The sequence below is a fragment of the Mus caroli genome, unplaced genomic scaffold (genome assembly GCF_978045245.1).
Source record: "Mus caroli unplaced genomic scaffold, Mus_caroli_1 scaffold_12, whole genome shotgun sequence".
Classification (NCBI taxonomy): Eukaryota; Metazoa; Chordata; class Mammalia; order Rodentia; family Muridae; genus Mus; species Mus caroli.
This window is the reverse complement of record NW_028227267.1, coordinates 44,738,418-44,759,297: the sequence shown is the minus strand read 5'-3', so window position 1 is coordinate 44,759,297 and position 20,880 is coordinate 44,738,418. Positions and strand designations below refer to the sequence as shown.

General features: G+C 45.8%; 1 protein-coding gene across 4 annotated transcripts in view; it reads right to left on the bottom strand.

Moving 5' to 3' along the window:
* Positions 1–12,254: 12,254 nt before the first annotated feature.
* The window catches only part of Fermt2 (FERM domain containing kindlin 2), a 70,879-nt gene continuing 62,253 nt past the window's right edge, over positions 12,255–20,880 (bottom strand). For 2 of the 4 annotated variants that reach the window (XM_029468773.2, XM_029468774.2), the window contains 8 exons: positions 20,428–20,552; positions 18,292–18,398; positions 17,933–18,154; positions 16,453–16,476; positions 15,920–15,940; positions 15,301–15,425; positions 14,955–15,096; positions 12,255–13,479 (listed from right to left, as the gene is read on the bottom strand). In XM_029468773.2, coding sequence (XP_029324633.1) covers positions 13,306–13,479; positions 14,955–15,096; positions 15,301–15,425; positions 15,920–15,940; positions 16,453–16,476; positions 17,933–18,154; positions 18,292–18,398; positions 20,428–20,552 — 940 coding nt within the window. In that variant the 3' untranslated portion in view covers positions 12,255–13,305. The remainder of the gene's footprint in view (positions 13,480–14,954; positions 15,097–15,300; positions 15,426–15,919; positions 15,941–16,452; positions 16,477–17,932; positions 18,155–18,291; positions 18,399–20,427; positions 20,553–20,880) is intronic. The other 2 variants (XM_021181733.3, XM_021181734.2) reach the window with 1 other exon arrangement.

Genomic DNA, 20,880 nt, shown 5'->3' with positions numbered 1-20,880 from the left:
CCAAGACAAAGAAGAAATAGGTAGTTTTAAGTTTGTCTCGGAGCCTATTGTGGTGGTACCTACAAGCAGGCGTAGGCATTGAGAAAGAAAGGCAGATGCATCAGGATGCATCAGGAATCCAAGAGCATCCTCAACTGTGTAGTGAGCTCCAGGCCAGCCTTGGCTATGAGAGACTGCTTAAAACAACAACAAAATCCCACACAAACAAAAACCAGCGAGCTTTGTTTATCCCCGAAGCTCCTTCTACTTGGGCTACACTCAGAATTGATATGTCATTAGCATCTCATTAATCATTAATTTGGCTTTGAGAGGCTCAGCTATTAATACATGTCAGGCTCTTACCACTGAGGCCAAAAGGTACAGCTGGTCCTGTCTCTCTTGTTGGTCTCTGCCCAGTTACAAAAGTTGACTTGAGATCACAAGAGGCAGGAAAGTGCTGCAGCTAACCGTTGTTCTAACAAGTCACTAGCCAGGGGAGGCCTCTCCTGCTGTCACTGGAGGCTGAGGCTTCCCCTTACCACATCCTTCATTCTGTATCTGTGGGTTTGTTTGTTTTATGATGTCGAGTGCTTTATGAATCAAATCTTATGAAACAATCCTCCCCTGCAGACTGTGTGGCCTTCCTCTTTGCTAAAATGGTTTTGAAAATTTACTGGTCTGGGGAGATGATGGATCAGTGCTTAAAAGAACTTGCCACACAAGTGTGAGGACTGGAATTCCCAGAAACCCCTGTGTGGGCATGGAGGCCTGCATGCAATTCTGGCCTTGGGAAATGGAGATGGAGACCCTGGAGAAAGCTGGCTGGCAGGATCAGCCCATACTGGTGATCTCTTAGTGTAGAGAGACCCTGTCTCCTTGACTAAGGTGGAAAGATTCCTGGTAGTAGCCTCTGGTCCCGCCACATGTCCAGAGGATGAGCACACACATTTGTAAGCACTCGAGTGCACACACATACACACACACACACACACACACACACACACACACACACAAACGCATGCACGTACACGTGCACCTAAGTCCAATTCACAGAACCCACGTGGAAACGGCAGTGTATCCTTCCGATCCCAGGCAGGGGAGATAGATGCGATGCCTTGCTGGAGCTGACTGGCCTGCCCGCCTAGAATAAGGAGGATCTCCAGCCCGCATACAGAAAGATCCTGTCTCACAAAACAAGAAAACAAGGTAGGTGGTCCCACCACCGGAAGATGATCTGTGGCTTTCACACACAGCACACACGTGTAGTCGTAGTCACATGGGGTCCTGCATACACACGTGTGCATATACACACAACACACACATGGACCAACGGTGGAAGACTTTTGTATGTGACTAGGAAAAACAGAAACCCACGAAGCAATCACGGACGTCTGACCCCCATCTCAAAAACAAGATAGATGCCAGGCATGGTGGCACACACCTTTAATCCCAGAACTTGGAAGGCAGAAACAGTCAGATATCTGTGAGTTTGAGACCATCCTAGTGTACCAGGATACCCCAGCGATACAAAGTTAGACTCTGTCTCAAAATAAATAAATAAATAAATAAATAAATAAAAGTAGGTTCTGAATTCAATACTTAGAACAAATCCTATTATCCTCCAATATGGATCCTTTTTAATATGGACAAAGGAGTTTTGTTAAAAGAGGATTGTAAGTCAATAGGAAAACAACAATATTTTCTACAAATAGTTAACAAATATTCTATATATCCACCAAAAAAAAAAAAAAAAAAAAAAAAAAAAAGCCCTACCAGGGCCAGTTATAGCTCAGTTGGTAGAGAGCTTGCTTAGCATGCACACAGCCCTGGGTTCAGTGCAGAGTACAGAATGCACCAGGTATCGTGGATGGCATATCCGGTAATTGCAGAGCTTGGGAGGCAGAGGCAGCAGGATTAGAGGCTGAGGTTCTTTCTTGGTTTCATTGAGAGTAGAGGCTAGCCTGGGCTAGGTAAGCTAATAGGTCAAAATAACAACATCAACAATACCCACCTCAAAACCCAAACACACGTTTGACAAACGCCTTAGATCATGCACAAAGATTAAAATAGGACTTACACTTTAAAATGAGAGAAATAAAACTTTTTATTTTCTCTTTTGAGACAGGGTCTTGCTATGTAGCCCAGGATGGTGTCAGACTCACAATCCAGCTTCAGCCTCAAGAGCTGGGATAGCCAGGTAATGGTGGTGCACGCCTTTAATCCCACCGCTTGGGAGGCAGAGGCAGGCAGATTTCTGAGTTCGAAGCCAGCCTGATCTTCAGAGTGAGTTCCAGGACAGCCAGGGCTACACAGAGAAACCCTGTCTCGAAAAACCAAAAATAAAAAAAATAAATAAATAAAAATAAAATAAAATTTTAAAAATTAAAATTAAGTATTTATAGTTATCAGAAACACCTTTAAGAAAAACAAGCTATCCACCATCTGAAAGAAGCTATGGACACATATTTAATACAGGGTTCGTTTCCCAAATGGAGAAATCCCTTCCTTCCACTGGAGAACAAACTCAATAATAAAGCTAAGTTTCTCAAGAATGGGCAGAAATGTGAGTCACTTCACAAGGAAAGGCACACAGGCAGTCAGCAAGCTCCTGAAATGATTCCCAGAATCCTCTCTCTTCAGAGAGACACAAACTAGAGTCACTTCACACCACCCATTAGGGTGGCTAAAATCTCAAAGGCTGACAACTTCACATTAGTAACCCAACACTGCACATGGACACATTAAAACAGCGTGTCTTTCACCCCTAACGCCAGACCTCTGAAAAGGGATGAGATCTTTGTCCTCCATGTCACAAAGCCAGGAAGACAAAATCAAGCTGAGCGTCAGCACAAGTGGCTCAGGTGGCCCAGGAGTGGGGAAACAGCAGGTGAGGCCCACAGACACCTTCTCCAGCTTTTTGAGGAAAGAAAGTTATAAGATACATCGCAGAGGACATGAGGAGCGGAGCTCTGTCTTTCCTTAGGTGGTGAGGTCACCTGGAACTCCTTGTGTGGTCTGGTGCTTCTCTGTGTAGCCCTAGCTGTCCTGGTACTCACTGTAGACCAGGCTGGCCTCGAACTCAGCAATCCGCCTGCCTCTGCCTCTGCCTCCTGAGTGCTGAGATTAAAGGCCTGTGCCACCACTGCCCAGCTTCTTTTTTTTTTTTTTAAGATTTATTTATTTATTATATGTAAGTACACTGTAGCTGTCTTGAGATGCACCAGAGGGCATCAGACCTTACTATGGATGGTTGTGAGCCACCATGTGGCTGCTGGGACTTGAACCCGGGACCTCTGGAAGAGCAGTCAGTGCTCTTTAACCACTAAGCCATCTCTCCAGCCCCAAGTGATGCCTTTTCTTGACAGGATGTAGAAATAACTGATCCCTGAGAGCCAGCCTAGACTAACTCTCCACCACTCTTAAAACCAAAAAATTGACTTAAATTTTTAAAAAATTAAATATTTTTAAGATACTTTTAGCCGGGCAGTGGTGGCACACACCTTTAATCCCAGCACTTGGGATGCAGAGGCAGGCAGATTTCTGAGTTTGAGGCCAGCCTGGTCTACAGAGTGAGTTCCAGGACAGCCAGGGCTACACAGAGAAACCCTGTCTCGAAAAACCAAAAATAAAAAAAAAGATACTTTAAAAAATTATCTTAAAACAATCCTTTTGCTTAATTAAAGCACAGCTTTCTGATGCGTGGAGATGGGTGTGATAGAGTCTTGTGGACGCTTTATCAGAGAAGAAATTAGAAAAATTGTAGTGGGCTCCTATTTGAGACTTTAACTGAGAGGAAATGCCTGATGAGAATGCCTTCTGTTGTTGTTGTTTCGTTTCAAGACAGGGTTTCTCTGGGTAGCCCTTGCTGCCCTGTCCAGGCTGGCACTGACCTCAGAGATCCACCTGCCTCTGTGTCCAGGGTGCCTGGGATTAAAGGTGTGCACATATGCCTCTCCATCCCCCAGTGAGAAGGCCTTTTTGCAAAAAACACGTAACAGGATAACCCAGATGGTCCTTGCTTTTTGTTGCTGTTGTTGTTTTTGTTTTGTTTTTTCCTTGTTTGATTTTTTTTAAAAGATTTATTTATTTATTATATGTAAGTACACTGTAGCTGTCTTCAGACACTCCAGAAGAGGGCGCCAGATCTCGTTACGGATGGTTGTGAGCCACCATGTGGTTGCTGGGATTTGAACTCTGGACCTTCGGAAGAGCAGTCGGGTGCTCTTACCCACTGAGCCATCTCACCAGCCCCCTTGTTTGATTTTTTTATTTTGAATTTACATTTTCTGTTGGAAGCATGTGTCTACAAGTTCTGACCTGTTCATTATTTAAATGGGCACAGTTCCCTGATTTCAAAACGGCAGCAGGGAGGGGAAGACTAAGATTTTTGAATTAAAAATAACAGAAAAAAAAAAAAATCCCTAGTTGGCTAACAGAAACAAATGAAACCAAACCAAACCCCCAAACAAGTCTGAAGCCTGTGTTCACACTCCTCTGGCCTGAATGCTGTTTCCCATGAGCACTTTGGCTCCAGCTGGCCCCAGGGATCAAGCCCCAGGCCTTGCACATGCTCAGTGCTTGGCAGATGACCTGTAGCTCCAGCTCTGCTGATGTTACAAGCAAGTATGTCACCTGCATGCTTTCTTCAAGCTAATCCTTTTCTTTGTATCTGGATCCTGCCCTCCCTTCCTCCAGGAGTCTGTGCCGAGCCACTTCTGCATGCCTGGCTTCCTGAGGGTCTGGCCTTGTGTGGCCCTGTGCTCTACTTTCCCAGATGAGCTATTCTGACTTGCTAGTAATGCTTTTTGGGGGACACCTCATAGTTGTGGTCAGTGTCGGACTCCTAAGAAGTCATGAGAACAGATCTGTCTGGTGACAAGAGCTCTTTTTCCTAGTTTGGGTTCTTTAGAGATGTGTTGTGGTAAATATTATTTTGGGGCTTTTTACCACACTTTGATCATATAGTTTCCAAATAAAAGGCACAAACACCTTTTATTTTATTTTATTTATTTTTTTGAGACAGGGTTTCACACTGTAGCCCTGGCTGTCCTGGAACTTACTCTGTAGACCAGGCTGGCCTTGAACTCTGAAATCCACTTGCCTCTGCCTCACAAGCGCTGGGATTAAAGGCGTGCACCACCACTGCCTGGCTTAACAACTTTTAGATTTATAATAAGCCATGTATCATTAAAGCTGAGCAGGTATCAACACTCTATGCTATTTTGTCTACTCCCCTGTCAATAACTCCGAGATATCACTTGCCATGTTCTGCCTGGGCCACTCCTGCTCTGATAGGCCAGCCCTCACCATCCACCTACCCCATGGTGACTTCTTTCTTTCCTCCTCTCTCCTCTTCCTGGATCCTGCCTGCCTGCGACCCTGAGGCAGAGAACCTTCACTCTGTCCCCTCTTCTGCCCAGCCCAGGCTGTAGGCATCATTATGAACTAACCAGGGATAGATAACTTGGGAGCAGGGGTGGGCAAGGGGGAGAGGAAGGGCAAGGTTTACAGAACAAAAGCTGGTACAGGCAGCCCCAGACTTCAGAGATTCTACATGGAATGTGCTAGAAAGAGCTGACTTCGAAGGCTTATTTACAGCAGTGGTCTTTCTCAGTCACTTCAGAAGTTTCCCTAAGCAAAAGGACACACAGGCACAGCTGCTCCGGGTCTAAGGTCCCCACACCCTCCTCCTGTTGGGAGATTCTCACGATGCTCTGTCTCCCTGCAGGCTGTGATTCCTTCCCCTCTGCCCTCTCACCGGATGTGCTCTGGGTGTCATGTCCCTCAGACTCAGTGGACAGCATCTTTGAAAATGCAAGCTGGCTTTCCCACCGGTCCTCCTGTATCTCAGTCATAAAGCCTTTCTGGCTGTTTTCTTTGATGTCCCTCCACTGCCTCTTAAAACTACAGGCATTTAAGTTGACTTGGGCTATAGAGCTCACGTGGCTATCACTGATTGGCCTTGCTTCTCCAGGACGATTTTTTTAATGGCTCTACTCCCAGGAAATCTGGTTTTCCCATCTGTACTCCAAAAACAACTAAATTTAGCCTCGTTTCAATAATTCGACAGACCTCATTATTCCCCGTAATTTTTTCTCTTTCTTTTCCTTTCTCAACCCTTCACTAAGGTTTTGAGGGCTATCTCTTGAGATTCTCCCTTTCCTGGGCTTTGGATTTTCTTATTTCCTGCCATCTGGTCTCCACCCCCACCTCCCACCCCCGTATGGCTTCCCTTGGGCCCTTGGTGTCCCCTTGGTCACATGGCTTTCCCAGGGCTATGCCTCGTGAGCACTTATCACTCCTGTCCTGGCTGCAGTTAGTCATTAACGGCTGTGGGGCTGTCAAGGGCGTCGTTGCGTGCAACCTTCTCTTTTGGAGCCCTACAGGCTTGCCCGATTCTCCTCTTGAGCACTCCCCAAGATTTATCAACAAAATCTCCTTGTTTCTTCCCCCACCTCTGGCAGCAGTGACACATTTGGGTCTGAATGCAGAGATCTTTGGGAGAATGAACTCTGTGGGAACCAAAAGAGCTGACTGGCTTCTTTATAGACCCCTGACCTTCCTTAGAGATAGCACCCAATTAACTAGGTACCAAACAGTTCATTGTTTTGTCTCTCCCCATTCAGAAATCAGGGCAGCCTAACCTACTGCCACAGGCCATACCCTCAAGCTTTGCTGGGACTGAGTTTTTTTAGCCCAGTTGCTCCAAATATCAAAGGGGTTCTAAACACACTTCCTAGGTTTAGAAATTGTTTTTGTTCAGAGATCAACATGATTTGACCCGAAGCAGTTCCTAAGGGTTAGAGGAAAGGCTGTTAGACCCATGTTGTTTGCCTAAACAAAAAAAAAAAAACAACAAAAAAACCAAAAAAAACAAAAAAAACAAACAAACAAAAAAAATCAAACAGAACACACTTAAAATGTCTCCGTTCCACCACTGTGTCTTCAATAGTGAAGATGAAAGGAGACATCTGTCCAGTTTCCTTTCTAAACATCTTCACAGGGAGAATTTGGGGCATGTGAAAGAGGTCAGGCTCCCAGCATGGGCCCCATTCACTATACAGCAAGCAAGCAGGGAATTTAGCTGCAGTTTCAAGCTCTGAGAAGGAGATATTTGCACTTCACAGTGTGGCTGCTGTCTTCCAGTCTGTGTAAGAAGCTACAGGAGATGTCAGGCCCTGTCTGGGATTTCTCAGCTATATGGATGGCTCCAGCAGGTTTGTGCTGGTTTTCCCAAGCCCAGTTGTATGCTGAGGCAAGCTTGGTGCTTGCTTTCCCACTGGAGCTGGCTGTGCTGTTGCAGGCCCCGTTGGGTCTGTGACTTGCGTGGGGTCTCGGTATTCCTGAGTATGAAACAGAGCAAAGTCAACTGGACCTTGAAGAACTGAAGCCCTGGCCCCGGGCTCATTTGCCCTCTTCTTAAACCACCGAAGCCTGGTAGCCCCACCAATTAAAGATTCTCTTAGCAGCAGAGGCCAGCATTGGGGACCAGGTATCCAGGAGCAGCGTGGCTGCTGCTGAGACCACTCCCTCCCTCTGGCCTTCAGTGACTTAGTGCCACAGTTACACATGGGGCATTAGCACCCAAAACTGTCTCTCAGTAGTTTGGAGGTTGTCCAAATGGTGTAGTAGGGTGACGTGCTTGCCACATGAGCCTAAAGGCCTCAGTTAGATCCTGAAATCCAGGTAAGGTGGGAGAGGGGAGGGGGACGAGGAGGAGGACCTTCATGTGCTTGCTCCTGCCTCCTCAATAATAATAAAAATTTCAAAGCACAGCCTGCCCACTACAATGACAAACATTTGCCATTTTTCACTGTTTCAAGTCCTCCATGTTTAAAAGCAAGGTGTATCTTCTGCAGGGTGGAACCTGTCATTCTTCATTCTACTGTTTCGTGTGTTTGTTTCCAAGTCTTTGCTGCTTTAGGTAGTGAGCTCTGTCTTTTTTTTTTTAATCATTTTTAGTTCAGTGCTTGATATTGCCCACAGGACTCTGCGGTGGGACGTGGTGCAGGAAGTGGGGAAGACTCCTGGGTAGTTGACACTGACTAGCCTTGAACTCACTAACCCAGGCTGGACTTGAACTTCAGATCCCGCTCCCTCCCTCCCTGGTGCCAGAATTACATACAGGTTTCCCAGCCCTTTTGACTTTTTGACCTGAGGTCTAACTAATTTGCTCATTGTGATTCTCCTGCTTTAGCTTCTTGAGCAGATGGGATTACAGACCTGTGCCACCACAGGGTCCTGCATGCCCTAGAACGTGTTTCCTGGTGGGCATGAGGACACACTTAAGTTTCTCCACATCCACGGTGGAATTGAGAGGGCCTAAAATGCACAAGATGGCAACAACCATTTCTGGGGATGCTATAGTTTATAATTGCACCAATAAATATCCTGTTACCCCAGTAACGTGTTACTCTGTCAGATCTTAACCATTTTTACTAATACCATAGGCAAGAGACTACTTTAAAATTGGTGGCTGGGATGTAGCTCAGCAGCAGAGCATGTGTCTAATACACGAGGCCCTCTGGGTAGGGTCATTCCTCTGCACTTCACATACAAAGCGCCCATTTTCCAGAATCCTGTGCAGATGGACAGGTTTTCACTTCAGGCTTCCTTTCCTCCCTTGTGAAATGAGTACCTTAAGGCTTTGTGCATTTCCTCTGGATTGGCCTGTGTGAGTGAGCACAGACACGTGTGCACATCTTGTTTATAGTCTCGGTTCTCTTGTCCAGCCAATTATACGATGCAAAAATACCTTCTCCACATTTTCTGCTCTGTTGATTGATTTGAGAAAAAGTTTGGCTTTGTATAAGCTCGGCATCTTCCTGCCCCCCCCAGTCAATGCTCTCCTCTTCCAGCTTTGATTTGCTGTCCACTCAATACTTCCGAGTGCTCCTCACAATGCCTGCACTGTGTTGTCTCACAGACAGTGACACGTAGGACACATAGGAGCATTTTCCCAACTTCAGTCCTTGGTCCACCTGGAATTGATTTCGATGACTGCATAACTAGACGAGGCTGTGGCCCAAGCTCTTTGGGGAACTCTTTTGTGATGATATCAGAAACAAGTAGCTGTCCCTACACCCTTGGTTCCAGTCTCTTTTGACTGCAGTGTTTCCATCATCTCTGCCAATGTCGTGCTGTTTGTGGGATGTTTGTTTGTTTTTTGAGGCAGGCTCTCACTGTGTAGCCTTGGAACTCACTATTGTCAATCAGGCTGGCCTTTGTGTGCTAGGGTCCAAGGCATGCCAGGTGTGCACCACGACCCCACACTTTCTGTGTTTGAAACTTTAAAGTTCCGATACAAGCTGGGCGGGGTTATTCTGGGATTCTCATGCTCGTGTTTTCTGCTTTGTTCACACTCCTCTCACCCACTGCCCTATTTGGCAAAGCTGATTCCCTCGGCTGCTTGTTATTTCTCAGGAGCATTTTGACTCTTCCAAGTGTTCTGAGTACTGAGTCCGTAGCTAGGCAAAAAGCTGAGAGGCTGTGTAGCTACCAGTAGGATTCGAAGTCTGTGTTTTCACTCAATTTTAGGAACCCGGACATTAGAATTCTGTGCTCGGAGAAATGTTTTCCTATTATGCATTTGCCACATTGATCCAGACATGGCTTCAAAGTTGTTTGGTTCACTGTGCTGTTTGTAATTATAAATATAATTAGCATTGAGCCTGGACCAGTTCCTGGGGCAGTATTATGAATAATGCCTGAGCAGCAAAGCCACAGGAGACTATAATTAGATCTCATGAAATAATGGTCTCAAATTATTTTTAAGTGCTTGTAATTTTTAGTAATACTTAGGCCAAAGCACAAACAACAGAAGGGACACTGAACAGGGAGTGACTCTACTAAGAGGAAGGGATATTTGACATCTATATGCTTATCCTGGGAAACTTGATTTTGTTTAATTAAATGTAGTGGAGGAATGGCACAGTGGGAAATCAGGTCACTAGATAAGCCTCTGGCTTCTGTTTCCTGTTCTGGGTGGCTCTGCAGTCCACTGAGAATCTCCCTGCCCTTCGCCTGATTTCCCATTTCCTGTTAGTTTTCTCTCTCACCTCCCCCATTCTTGAGCTGCCAAACCACATCAGTTTGAACAGATAAAGAAAGCCTCAGTTACTTTGCTGAACAGCTCTGAGCTCCTGGGAAGAGCAGGGCAGGGGAGGGGAGGGGAGGGGAAAGAAGGGAAGGGAAGGGGAGGGCTTCCTGAATTGCTGTGTGGGCCCCAGTGGTTCTTCTGCAGGGTAAAAACTGGATCCATTTCTATTATCCCAGCCTTTTAGGCCTATGCCCATAGCCTCCGTGCTGCGGCTCTATGGCCAGAAAGGGGCACTGGCACAGTGGCTACAGGGCATGGCAAGGATCTGAGCCGGTTCCGGACAGGCAGTTCAGATACACGCTGGCATAAAGCAAAGGCGCAGATTTAGAAGGCTGCCAGGCTAGGGATGATCCCATGTGTCAAGTGACTTGGATACAGATATAGTACAGAGATGCTGAAAAAACTGGTTTGCTACTGTGTTCACTACTGCTAGTGTTGACTTTAAAATACAGAGCGCGGGGCTGGTGAGATGGCTCAGTGGGTAAGAGCACCTGACTGCTCTTCCGAAGGTCCAGAGTTCAAATCCCAGCAACCACATGGTGGCTCACAACAACCCGAAATGAGATCTGACGCCCTCTTCTGGTGTGTCTGAAGACAACTACAGTGTACTTACATATAATAAATAATAAAAAAAAATAAAATAAAATACAGAGCGTTGGTGTCTTTCAGCCAAGGGCCAAGAACCCAGGCTGGCCTCATTCTTCTTTATCACTACTGATTTCAAAACCTTTTAATAAGGCATAAATTGCAACTGGACAACACAGAACCTAACAGTCTGCCCTGTCTTTGCCTCTTGAATGTGTGACATTGGAGAGATAAGAATGGAAAATATCGTACCGGGCATGGTGGCGCACGCCTTTAATCCCAGCACTTGGGAGGCAGAGGCAGAGGCAGGTGATTTCTGAGTTCGAGGCCAGCCTGGTCTACAAAGTGAGTTCCAGGAGAGCCAGGGCTACACAGAGAAACCCTGTCTCGAAAAAACCAAAACCAAAAAACAAAACAAAAAACCCAAAAACCCAAAAAACCCAAAAGAATGGAAAATATCTCTCAAGGTTACAAAGAAAACTAGTTTATGTGGAGTTGGCAATACTACACCAGAAGCTTCTAACAGGCCACTAGCCTGCTGCCTGAGAACAACAACATTTGGATGGAGTCTGGTTAGTATCCTGTTCCCACGCCCTTGTGAACTTCAATCACAGGGAACAGAAACTCGAATGCAGGTTCTGGGAGTCCTAGACAGTGTTCTTGCAAAATGCCTTTCTTGATAGAGGCTGCTGGCGACAGGTGTGAGAGTTACAAGGCTTGCTTCCCATATGACTGGACAGAGGTGGGAAGCCAGGTCACAGTCTAGCTTTGCCTTGGTTCCCATTAAATGCAGCCGTCTGTTCAGAGAAGGCAGAGTCTGCTTGGCTGCAAGGAAACTTAGAAGTATTTATGGAAGAATAGCTATAAACTAAGATTTCTAAAGGGAGACATAGATTTGGACAGAGGACAGGGTACAGGGCTAGGAAATAATATGGCAATGGGATGAATGGCTAGACCAGCATTTCTCAACCTGTGGGTCCCGACCCCCTCTCACAGGGGTCACCTAAGACTACGGGAAAATACAGATGTTTATATTATTATTCCTAACAGTAGAACATTACAGTTATGAAGCAGCAAAGAAAATAATTTTATGGTTGGGGAATAACATGAGGAACTGTATTAAAGGGTTGCAGCATTAGGAAGGTGGAGAACCACTGGCCTAGAGAGTGGCTGTCCAGACTGTTTAAGGACAAATGGGCCCCAGGGAGATGCCCCAGCTCAGAGGACTGGAGCCGGGAGGGTCTTGAGCTTCTGTAGCACAGGGCATAGTCATCAGAGCTTTAGGTCTACACCAGGGCTCAGCAGGCAGGGCAAGCAGTGGTGGTGGGAGACGAAGAGGTGAGCAGAGCTGGGTTTTTAGAAGATGTCTTGTCCTCACAGGCACGGGACTGACATAGGTGGCAGCCAGGCCCATGATGAAAGTCTGGAGTCTAAATGAATAACCACAAAGGTCTCTCAATGCCGGAGAAAGGATGTCTCCTAGAGAGAGAGCACTCTTCATCTGGGACATGGCCTAGCACTGGCGGGCTGTTCTAATAACACAGTGTTGGGAGAGTTGAGAGAGATCAGAAGTACAAAAGAAAACATTAAATAAAAGGTTTTACTTTTATTTAAAATAAAATGCATTTATACAGTCTTTAATTCATTGGTTATTGGACAATACTGGTAAGTCCACCCCTCCCTGGCGCCCCTCTGGGCTCGTGAGCTAGGAATTGTCTAACTAGCACCAACGCAGATGTAATAGCGCAACAGACTAGAACACAGCCGGTCCAGGCTGTAGTTAAGGGCATCACGGCAAGTCACGAGCATCATGAAGTCATTCGTAATTTAGCAGATACTGAAACTGCAAATTAATTATAGACTTTAAAAGCACTTAATTAATGTAAGGATGCTACATTTAAGCCATTTTCTAGTTGTGAATAGTTTTTTTTAAAAAAAACTGTACAATTTTATAAAATTTGTGTTTGTACATTAGTTACACAAAATGAATACTTCATAGATCTTTACTTCATACTGTAACACAAAGGCTGCATATCTTAGGCAGACAGTGAATATGCTGGTGAATACTAAGAGTACTGTAATACAGTTTGGTGTAAAAATAAACACAAAACAATGTACAACATGCTTACTCAAGGACAAAACCCACCCAATAACAACAGGTTAGCAGTGTTTCCTTCAAGGTCAACAGCATCAACAAATACCAAGCATCCACTGTAGACCGACTTTATACTGGGAGAGGGGATTAACTGGGTACCAGGAGCAGGGTATTTTAAAAGAGGGCATCAATTAAACACAAACACATGCATTACACATGATAAATAGACTTCATATAGATTATATGTATGCCCTGGGTGGCTTGGTAGATGGCTTGTTTCTTAGTTTGGCTACTGTCAATCAGTGACAGCTTTCCGTGGCCCTAAGGACTGTTGGGGATTCCACAGTCCACATACGGCATATCAAGGTAGGCAGCAGATTAACAATCGTGCTTGTTAGTGCACATATGAACCGGTCTGGTAAGGCAAAAAGGTATCATGATAAAATGATAAAGTTCAAGCTTACTTTATTAAGCAGCATATAAGAAACAATAGCTTTAAAGTTAAATATTGTTATGGCTGTGGAGTTTTATTACACAGTTTTCCTATTCACACCCAACCACTGGTGAGTTTGTAGAACATCTCCTCATCTAAACTTTCATTTTGGTCTTTCGCACGAGTTGAGAGAAATATGTAACCACCAATGAATTCGTGGACCACCTTGCAGTCTACTTCGGTACAGATGAAGGACAACCGGACCTCATCTGCAAACTCTACAGTGACCTGGAGCAAAGACAAAGAGCCGTCAGTTCCCCGGGAAGCCCCTGGATTTTAAGTTATGGTACTCCACCCCGCAGGGTCTTGGGAACAGCCATTATGTCAGTTATGTCATAGGTCTAAACAGTTAGAAAAGTGTATCATCCCCACATCCCTTTAGTTTGCAAGTTCTCAAGGCGTTTAAGTCATTAAGGTCCCAAGTGGTCTCTAGTAATGCAATTAATGAGAATGGCTCTCTTTAGGTCCTGGGAGAAACTTACTTCTTGAGTCTTATTTAACATTCGCTTCAATATGTAGTCTTTAGGTATCAAGCTTAAATATTTCAGAAAGATGTGTATTTCTGATAGCAGCTGATACAGTGTATCCAATATATGCCAAGCAAAATCGCCCACCAGTGAGATGGTTTTATATGATCACAATGTAACAAAGAAAAGGACACCAAGCTACACAGTGGGATGCGCACCAGGTTTTACAGACCCTGCTGAGGCAGTCATCAAGTGTGTGGGCATGGACAATAAGCAGCCCTTAGGCTTCTAAGTGGGAGCATCCTCATTTGTGAAGTCCAGGCAACCTGCCTGCTTTAGAAGGCTGAGGTGAGGCGTAGAGGCCAGTATAAGTGCAAACGTCTAGTGTCATGCCTGACCCCATAGAGGCATAGGACATAACCTCTGACTGCTGTTTCGAGAAGCTGTTACAGAAAGATATCCTTAAGTATGGATGGTAAGTTCAAGTGAGAAATGAGTAACCAACCACATGGTCTGCACTTTAAAGATTATTTTTTACTATCCATATTTTTAGAGAGTCTTCTGTATTCTGTAGCCCAGGCTATTCTCTCTCTCTCTCTCTCTCTCTCCATATATATATATATATACACGCACACACACACATATTTTAAGAGTACATGTGTTGTGTCTGCATGTATGTCTGCAAGGCCAGATGAGAGTATCAGATTCCCAGGAAATAAGAGTTGCAGGAGGTTGTGAACCTCCATGCATGTGGGTGCTTACATGAACCTTAGTTCTCTGGAGGAGAAACAGCAGCTCTCAGCTCTGGAGCCATCTCTACTCTCTGATTATTTGTAAACAGACTGCCCTATGCAGGGTCTCACAGGCATGGGGATAGGGCCTTAAAGCTTGGCTATCCAATGGTGGCCTTTAAAAGCTTACTTGAAGATTCCAGCATGGGAGCAGAGCTACTCGGACAGCCTTGGCAGAAGGAAGGCTGCCTTTCTTCATCAGGAAATGCCGTCTGTTCCACCAAGTATGAGAGAGAGAGCAGACACTAAACCTCACTAGCCTGATAGCCTACATCAGCCTTAGCAGTTAATGGGGTGCCAAATACCACAACCAAATCACGTCACATAATCCAGTCTTCAAAATCTACCTTTTGTCTTAAGTCCTGGGGACCAAACCCAGACCCTGAACTACACCCTCAGGCTATCTGTACTGAGTGACACCTGAGGGGTGTTAGTGCTAGCTCACCATCTTGATCTCCCAGTTGACATTCCACTGCTTCATGTTGCTGAACCGCCAGGTTTTGATGGCATCCCCTGTGCTGGCGTCCATCCGAATCAACCTGTTGTATGCAATTCCAATAAGTTCTTCTCTCTTGCCGCCTTGAAATCTGTAATATTGAAGAAACACCACTCAGAATGGGGGAAGGGATTTTCTCTAACCCTAAAAACAATGCAACTATTATAAGACAGAATACCATTAAATTTTGGGGTAGAAGAGGTTAGTGTAGTCTAAGCAGCCCTGCCTTCAATGGTGAAGATCTAAGCCAACAAGGCGGACAAACTGAACACACAGACCACAGCGGCGCACTGACCTCGCAATGAAGTGTGTGATGCCGAACTCAGGCAGAGACTGCCAGGCTTGAATGAATCTCATCTTGGCTTCAATCAGGCTCATCTGGGCTACATTTTGATGGGCCTCCAAGATCCGTGCTGTTATCTAAACAGAATTTTAAATGTTTTATTAAATAACCAGACATTATTATCTTTTATTAAAAAATTAAAAATTGATGTGCAACCATAGCATTATACTGAATTGGAATTAAAAATTATCTAATGCTTCATTTGGGAATCCCAACAAAGCCCCAATGTTAATTTCAGTTCTTATGTACCACACACGAGGCATTATTGGGATTCTAGCGTAGAGCTGCCAGGACCGACCGAGAGATGTTCCAAGTGGGAGACCCTGGTGGGCAATGAATGGCACAGTAACACATCCAGATGGCTACTGAGGTGCCGGCTGGAGTTCTGCAGTGCAAACTGGAACACCAGGAGGCAGAGAGTCACGTTTCCATGGCAACCAAACAGGACTGCTCTGGTTGCATTTACCTGTACTTGCTTTAGGGTGAATCCCCCACGGTGGGGGTACAGATGGCTAGGACTATGGCTGCTCAGTGTCTACTTTCCTTCCCTTTGTACCTATGGAGAACTTACCAAATCTCTTACACAGCCTGGCTGTAGATGGCAATGCGAGGAAAGAAAAAGGAAGCAGAAAGGGAAAAAAAAAAAAAGAGGCGATCAGGAAATGGCAAGGAAGCAAAGAAAAGGCTATGGTACCTGCAACCCAAAATTCCAGCAGAAAACCATGCAGAAAAAAAGGGCACTCAGGAGGAAACGAAACGCAAGGAAGGATGAGAATGGGGACAGCAAGCGGCCGTCGCTGCCTATGTGGCTACAGCAGAGGCACCACACTGCAGCAAGTGTCACTCAGATTAAAGACAGAAGCTCACAGAAGACAATGCAAAGGCCACCCCTCCTTCTCCCTCCTGTGTCAGTTCTTACAGCGAGGGTAAAGCTAAGTATTTTAGTAGCGAAATAACAATTACTAATCAAAAGCCTTGGTAGCCTTTTCAGATTTAGTCAGATGACAGGACACATGCGTTCTCCTCAGAGAGCTGAGGGCTGCCTGTGAGCTTGCTGGCCACACTGGTCCTCTATTTGCACAAAGGCAGCAGGCCTTCAATTACCATCTGCTTTTTGCATCCTTTTTCCTGGAAGGAGAAACAAAAGGTTGCCATCCAGGGCCCTGGGAGCTAAGGCCACGCAAGCATTATGTCCTTTCAGTGAGGGACTGCAGTGCAATTCTTTCATTTATAGTTAAAAGCTCATTCTTACTCAAAGTCATCCTGGCAAGTTTAGCTAATACTCACAGATTAAGTAGGAAGCTATGCTGACTGTCCTGTGCCCTGGCAAGGGTCACCTGCAGTGAACCTCGTGCCTAGGAATCTCAAGCTACAGGGCAGCAATGTGAAGACCCAGCCTCAGAGACTCCTTAGAGGAGCGCAGGGGCCTTAACCACAGGCCACACACTGCTCTTGTCACCAAACAGAAGAGTCCAGGTCACATTTTTGTCTACAACTCGAAGACAGAAAGCTATCATCTTGGATGCCTGACATCTATGGAAACAATCAAACTGCCAAGGTCAGAGGCCATCTGAAGGCAGGAGTTCATTTTTAGAAACTCGTCTCTTTGACCAGTTCTTCCCTGAGTGAGCAGTCAGTGCCTCCTTCCTTCCTAACTCATCTGCATTCCACAGGGCTCCCGGGGCAGCACTTCCGACATTCCTCAGCACACACTCCCACAGCCTATGACTGGGGGATAAACAATGTCCCTTCTCTGACGCAGCGGCCTCTGAACCGCAGAGACCGGTTCTGATTAAAGTTCTGAACGTTTCTGTGGAAAGCTAAACGGTTTCAGACTCATTTAATAAAGTTATGTTTAAAATCTAAGGAAGGAAATGTTCTGTTTGGACCTTTAATGTTTTAAAATTATTTCTGAAAGATAAAAACTAAACTCAGTAAAAATGATTTATTTATTTTAGAAGCATTCCCTGCTCCCCCACCTAATCTGAATCCTTCCTTTTATGGAGTGCTATTCAGTGAAGGGAATCCTGGGGGCTCTCAAGTCAAATTCCCCTGCAAAGGACCTTTTGTGATGCATCAAAGAGCCATTTTCCCAAATAGCAAACCTTTTATGGTATTAATTTCCAGGACAGGAGTTCTAAAGAGTGGACAAAGGCAGTGAATTTTAAGTTAAAATCGATCAGACTTTGTAACCCTGGGTAAGGTTCTATTAGGTTTGACTCCGGTTAAGACAGTGATGTGGGATAAACTATCTCTACCACATAACAGTTTATTTCTAAAGGTAGAAAAACCTTCCTCAGCAAAACCAAGAATGAGGTCCTCTGGGCACGAGCTGAATGTGTGAATGTGCTTCTCTGCCCTGTTTCCACAGGGAAAATCACTTCCTTGTGCTGAGCAGAACAAACTGGCTTTATCTATTAACTTTACAGGTGATCTTAACAACCAGTTTAAGCTGACCTCCACCTCCCCTATTTCCTGTTTTATATTCTACCAAAGCTGGTGCTATCTTTCATTTAACAGGAGGAGCAGCGTTTAAAGCATGAGCACAAAGCGATAACCCAGCAGGTTAGGCAGAATGAAGTACCTGTTTGCTCTTATACTTCTTCAGGTACCGCGGGGACACCAGACACTCGGGGTTGATGTCGGTTGTGATCTGGTCAGGGATCAGCTGGGGGTCTGGGTTCAGATGCTGCATTTTCAGGAAGGAAAGAATGTTCTGAACCTCCAGGTTGTAGGAGCTGTCTGCCATGGTCTTGCCTTTGGAGGCTAACCTGCAAGCTGCCATCCAGTGTGCGTACTGCTTCTCCTGTGGGAAGCAAAACTGTCTCAGACTGCGAGAGGAAGGCACGTGGTGTCTAGGACCCAGGTACAGAATGTAGGGTCATCGGGCCAACACACTTAGGAGTCAGAAAGGTAAGGCTTGTGTTTAATTGGAAAGCTTACATTATCACAACGAAGCCAGATCTCATTCATGCCCTCTGCAACCGGAATTAGGAGTTTTATGTTAAATTTCTGGCCTGAAATGTTTACATCCGGAGTAACTTCACATCCTAGAAAAACAAGTTTAATTACAGAAATGCATAAAAGAAATCCTGAGCCCACACAATAGCTTCATTCTCTGAGGTCTGACTCTGCTGAACTGTGCCCATTTTCAGAACACCCCTATTCGGTGGAAGGGAACTTACTCCAGCTTTGGCACTCAAGTGGGCGCAGAGCAAGGATTGGGAAATGCGGACCTGGACTCAGCTCTAGCTCCAGGGAAATGTTTAAACCATTAAAAGAAAGAAAGGGCACTTTAGGTAGAGTCCTAGTCTTTCTAGGAACAATACTACATATAGTCACCTTATAAGGCCTTTTGTGGAACTTTTCAAACAAGGGAGAAGTGATGTGGTGAAGTTAAAATAAATGTGTGAAGGTACATAAATCTACTCTAGGTGATTTAGAGTTAATAATTCTGTCAACAGTCCTTAAAAAATATCAAGAACTGAACCAGGGAGTTTTTTCTTGTCATATCAGAGCCAACCACGCTGAGTGGTTACATTTACCATGCAAACGACCATCACATTAGCACCTGTAGCACAGGTCTCCCCATCCATTCCCCATACCCAAGCTTCTCTCTCCCTAAACCCTGTTTTATGTTCCAATCACCTTATCCCCATTTCTGCCCAACCGCACCCGCTGGGGAGTTCCTACCAGCGCCTGTCTCTGTTCCACAGGCCCCTACCACTTACTGTGTGTGCAAGGGGAACCAGGACCTAGAGCGCACTGCAGCACACACTTTCCCGTGAGTTCTATTAGGATCCCCCTCTGCATCTTGAGTCAGACCCCATTTACCCCATGACATTCACACCACCTCCTCCCCCATGACCTTTTCTAAACTATCATTGCAGGGTACTGGGAACTGCACTCAGGGTCTCACACGCTACCACTGAGTGCCACCCAGTCCCCCGATGGAGAAGTAAGTGTCCTTCTACCTGAGCCTGTGCAGCCATCAGGAGCAAGAAGGGAAGAAGTGACAGAGGCCACCAAGTCGGCAAATGAACCTGTAGCTGCATCCATAGGCCAGAATGAACAGACTGAGCTAGGGGCTGGAGGAGGCATAGCTCAGCAGGAGCTCAGTTACAGCCGCCTCTTATTTCAGCTCCAGTGGATCTGATACCCTCTTACCTGTCTGTACACACAGACACAGACAGACACACAAACATATGCACACATACAAGCACACTTAAAAACGAGATAAAGCTTTAAAAAATACTAAGTAAAAAAGCAGAGCTAACAGCTGAGCGGGTGCCAAGGTGTGGCTCAGGCTGCAGGTGCTCTGTAAGGGGGCACGTCCCTTCAGCTCCAGTCCCTACATCTCAGTCAGCTCTGACAAGGGAAGGGAGACTCAAGGCAGCTAGGAGCCTAACAGAGACATCCTGTGCTTGCCTAGGGGAGAGCACAAAGTAAGGATAAAAAAGTGGATAGGGCCGGGCGTGGTGGCACACGCCTGTAATCCCAACACTCGGGAGGCAGAGGCAGGCGGATTTCTGAGTTCGAGGCCAGCCTGGTCTACAAAGTGAGTTCTAGGACAGCCAGGGCTACACACAAAGAAATCCTGTCTTGAAAAACAAAAACAAAACAAACAAAAAAACAGAACCAAACAACAACAACAAACCCACCTCCAAAAACACCTGGATGAGGAAGAGGGAGACCAGGCCCTCATCCCTAAAGAGGCTGTGGCCGTGGAAAGTGAGGTTAAGCAGGCTGACCAGAACCAGCCTATGATCAGAGGCAAAGAGCAAGCAGGAAGCTAACAATCAAAGGAGAAACCAGAAATGCACACGTGATAACCAGGAGGCTGAAAATGAGGGCACCCTAATGTGCTTAATGCTCAAGATTAAAAAAGTCAAATACTTCAGCTCCAGTTGGCCCACAGAACTGTAACAAAATATCCACACGCAATTCAAATCCAAACTGGAGAACCAAAAACCTTTAAAAACCTGAAAGGTGTAAAGAAAGTGCCAGGCAGGGGCTGGCAAGTGACATTTACTGAAGGACATTCACTGACAGAGTTCCAGAGGTCACGAGGGCCCCTACCTCTGAGGTTCATCTGATGAGCAGGTGTACCACTGGACTCTTCTCGGCTCTTATAGCAGGAGATGGACGTGTCTTTGAAAGTGCACCAGTACTGCTTGTACCCCTTTAAAGTCAGCTTCTTAGGCCTGTGAGTCAGACAGAACGGAGACAATAACCACTCTGAAGTAACTTTGCCAGGGCTATGCTTTAGCAGTTACATTTCCCAAGTGTTGGAAAACACAAGGCCAATTTCCCAGGCGGAAATCATCTCCCTTTGGCCGTTTTCTTCCTGGTGCAGGCTGCTGGTGTGCGCTCCCTTCTCAGTCTAGTCCACCACATCCCAGTTAGCGAGCGGGTGGAGAGCCCACAGCCCCCATGGCCCCCACTTCTAAAGTTTGCAAAGGTCCATGTGCACCAACAGCCTGCAGAGGCAGTGGTGTCCGCAGCATGACTGCTGCTGAAGCCTCTGCATCC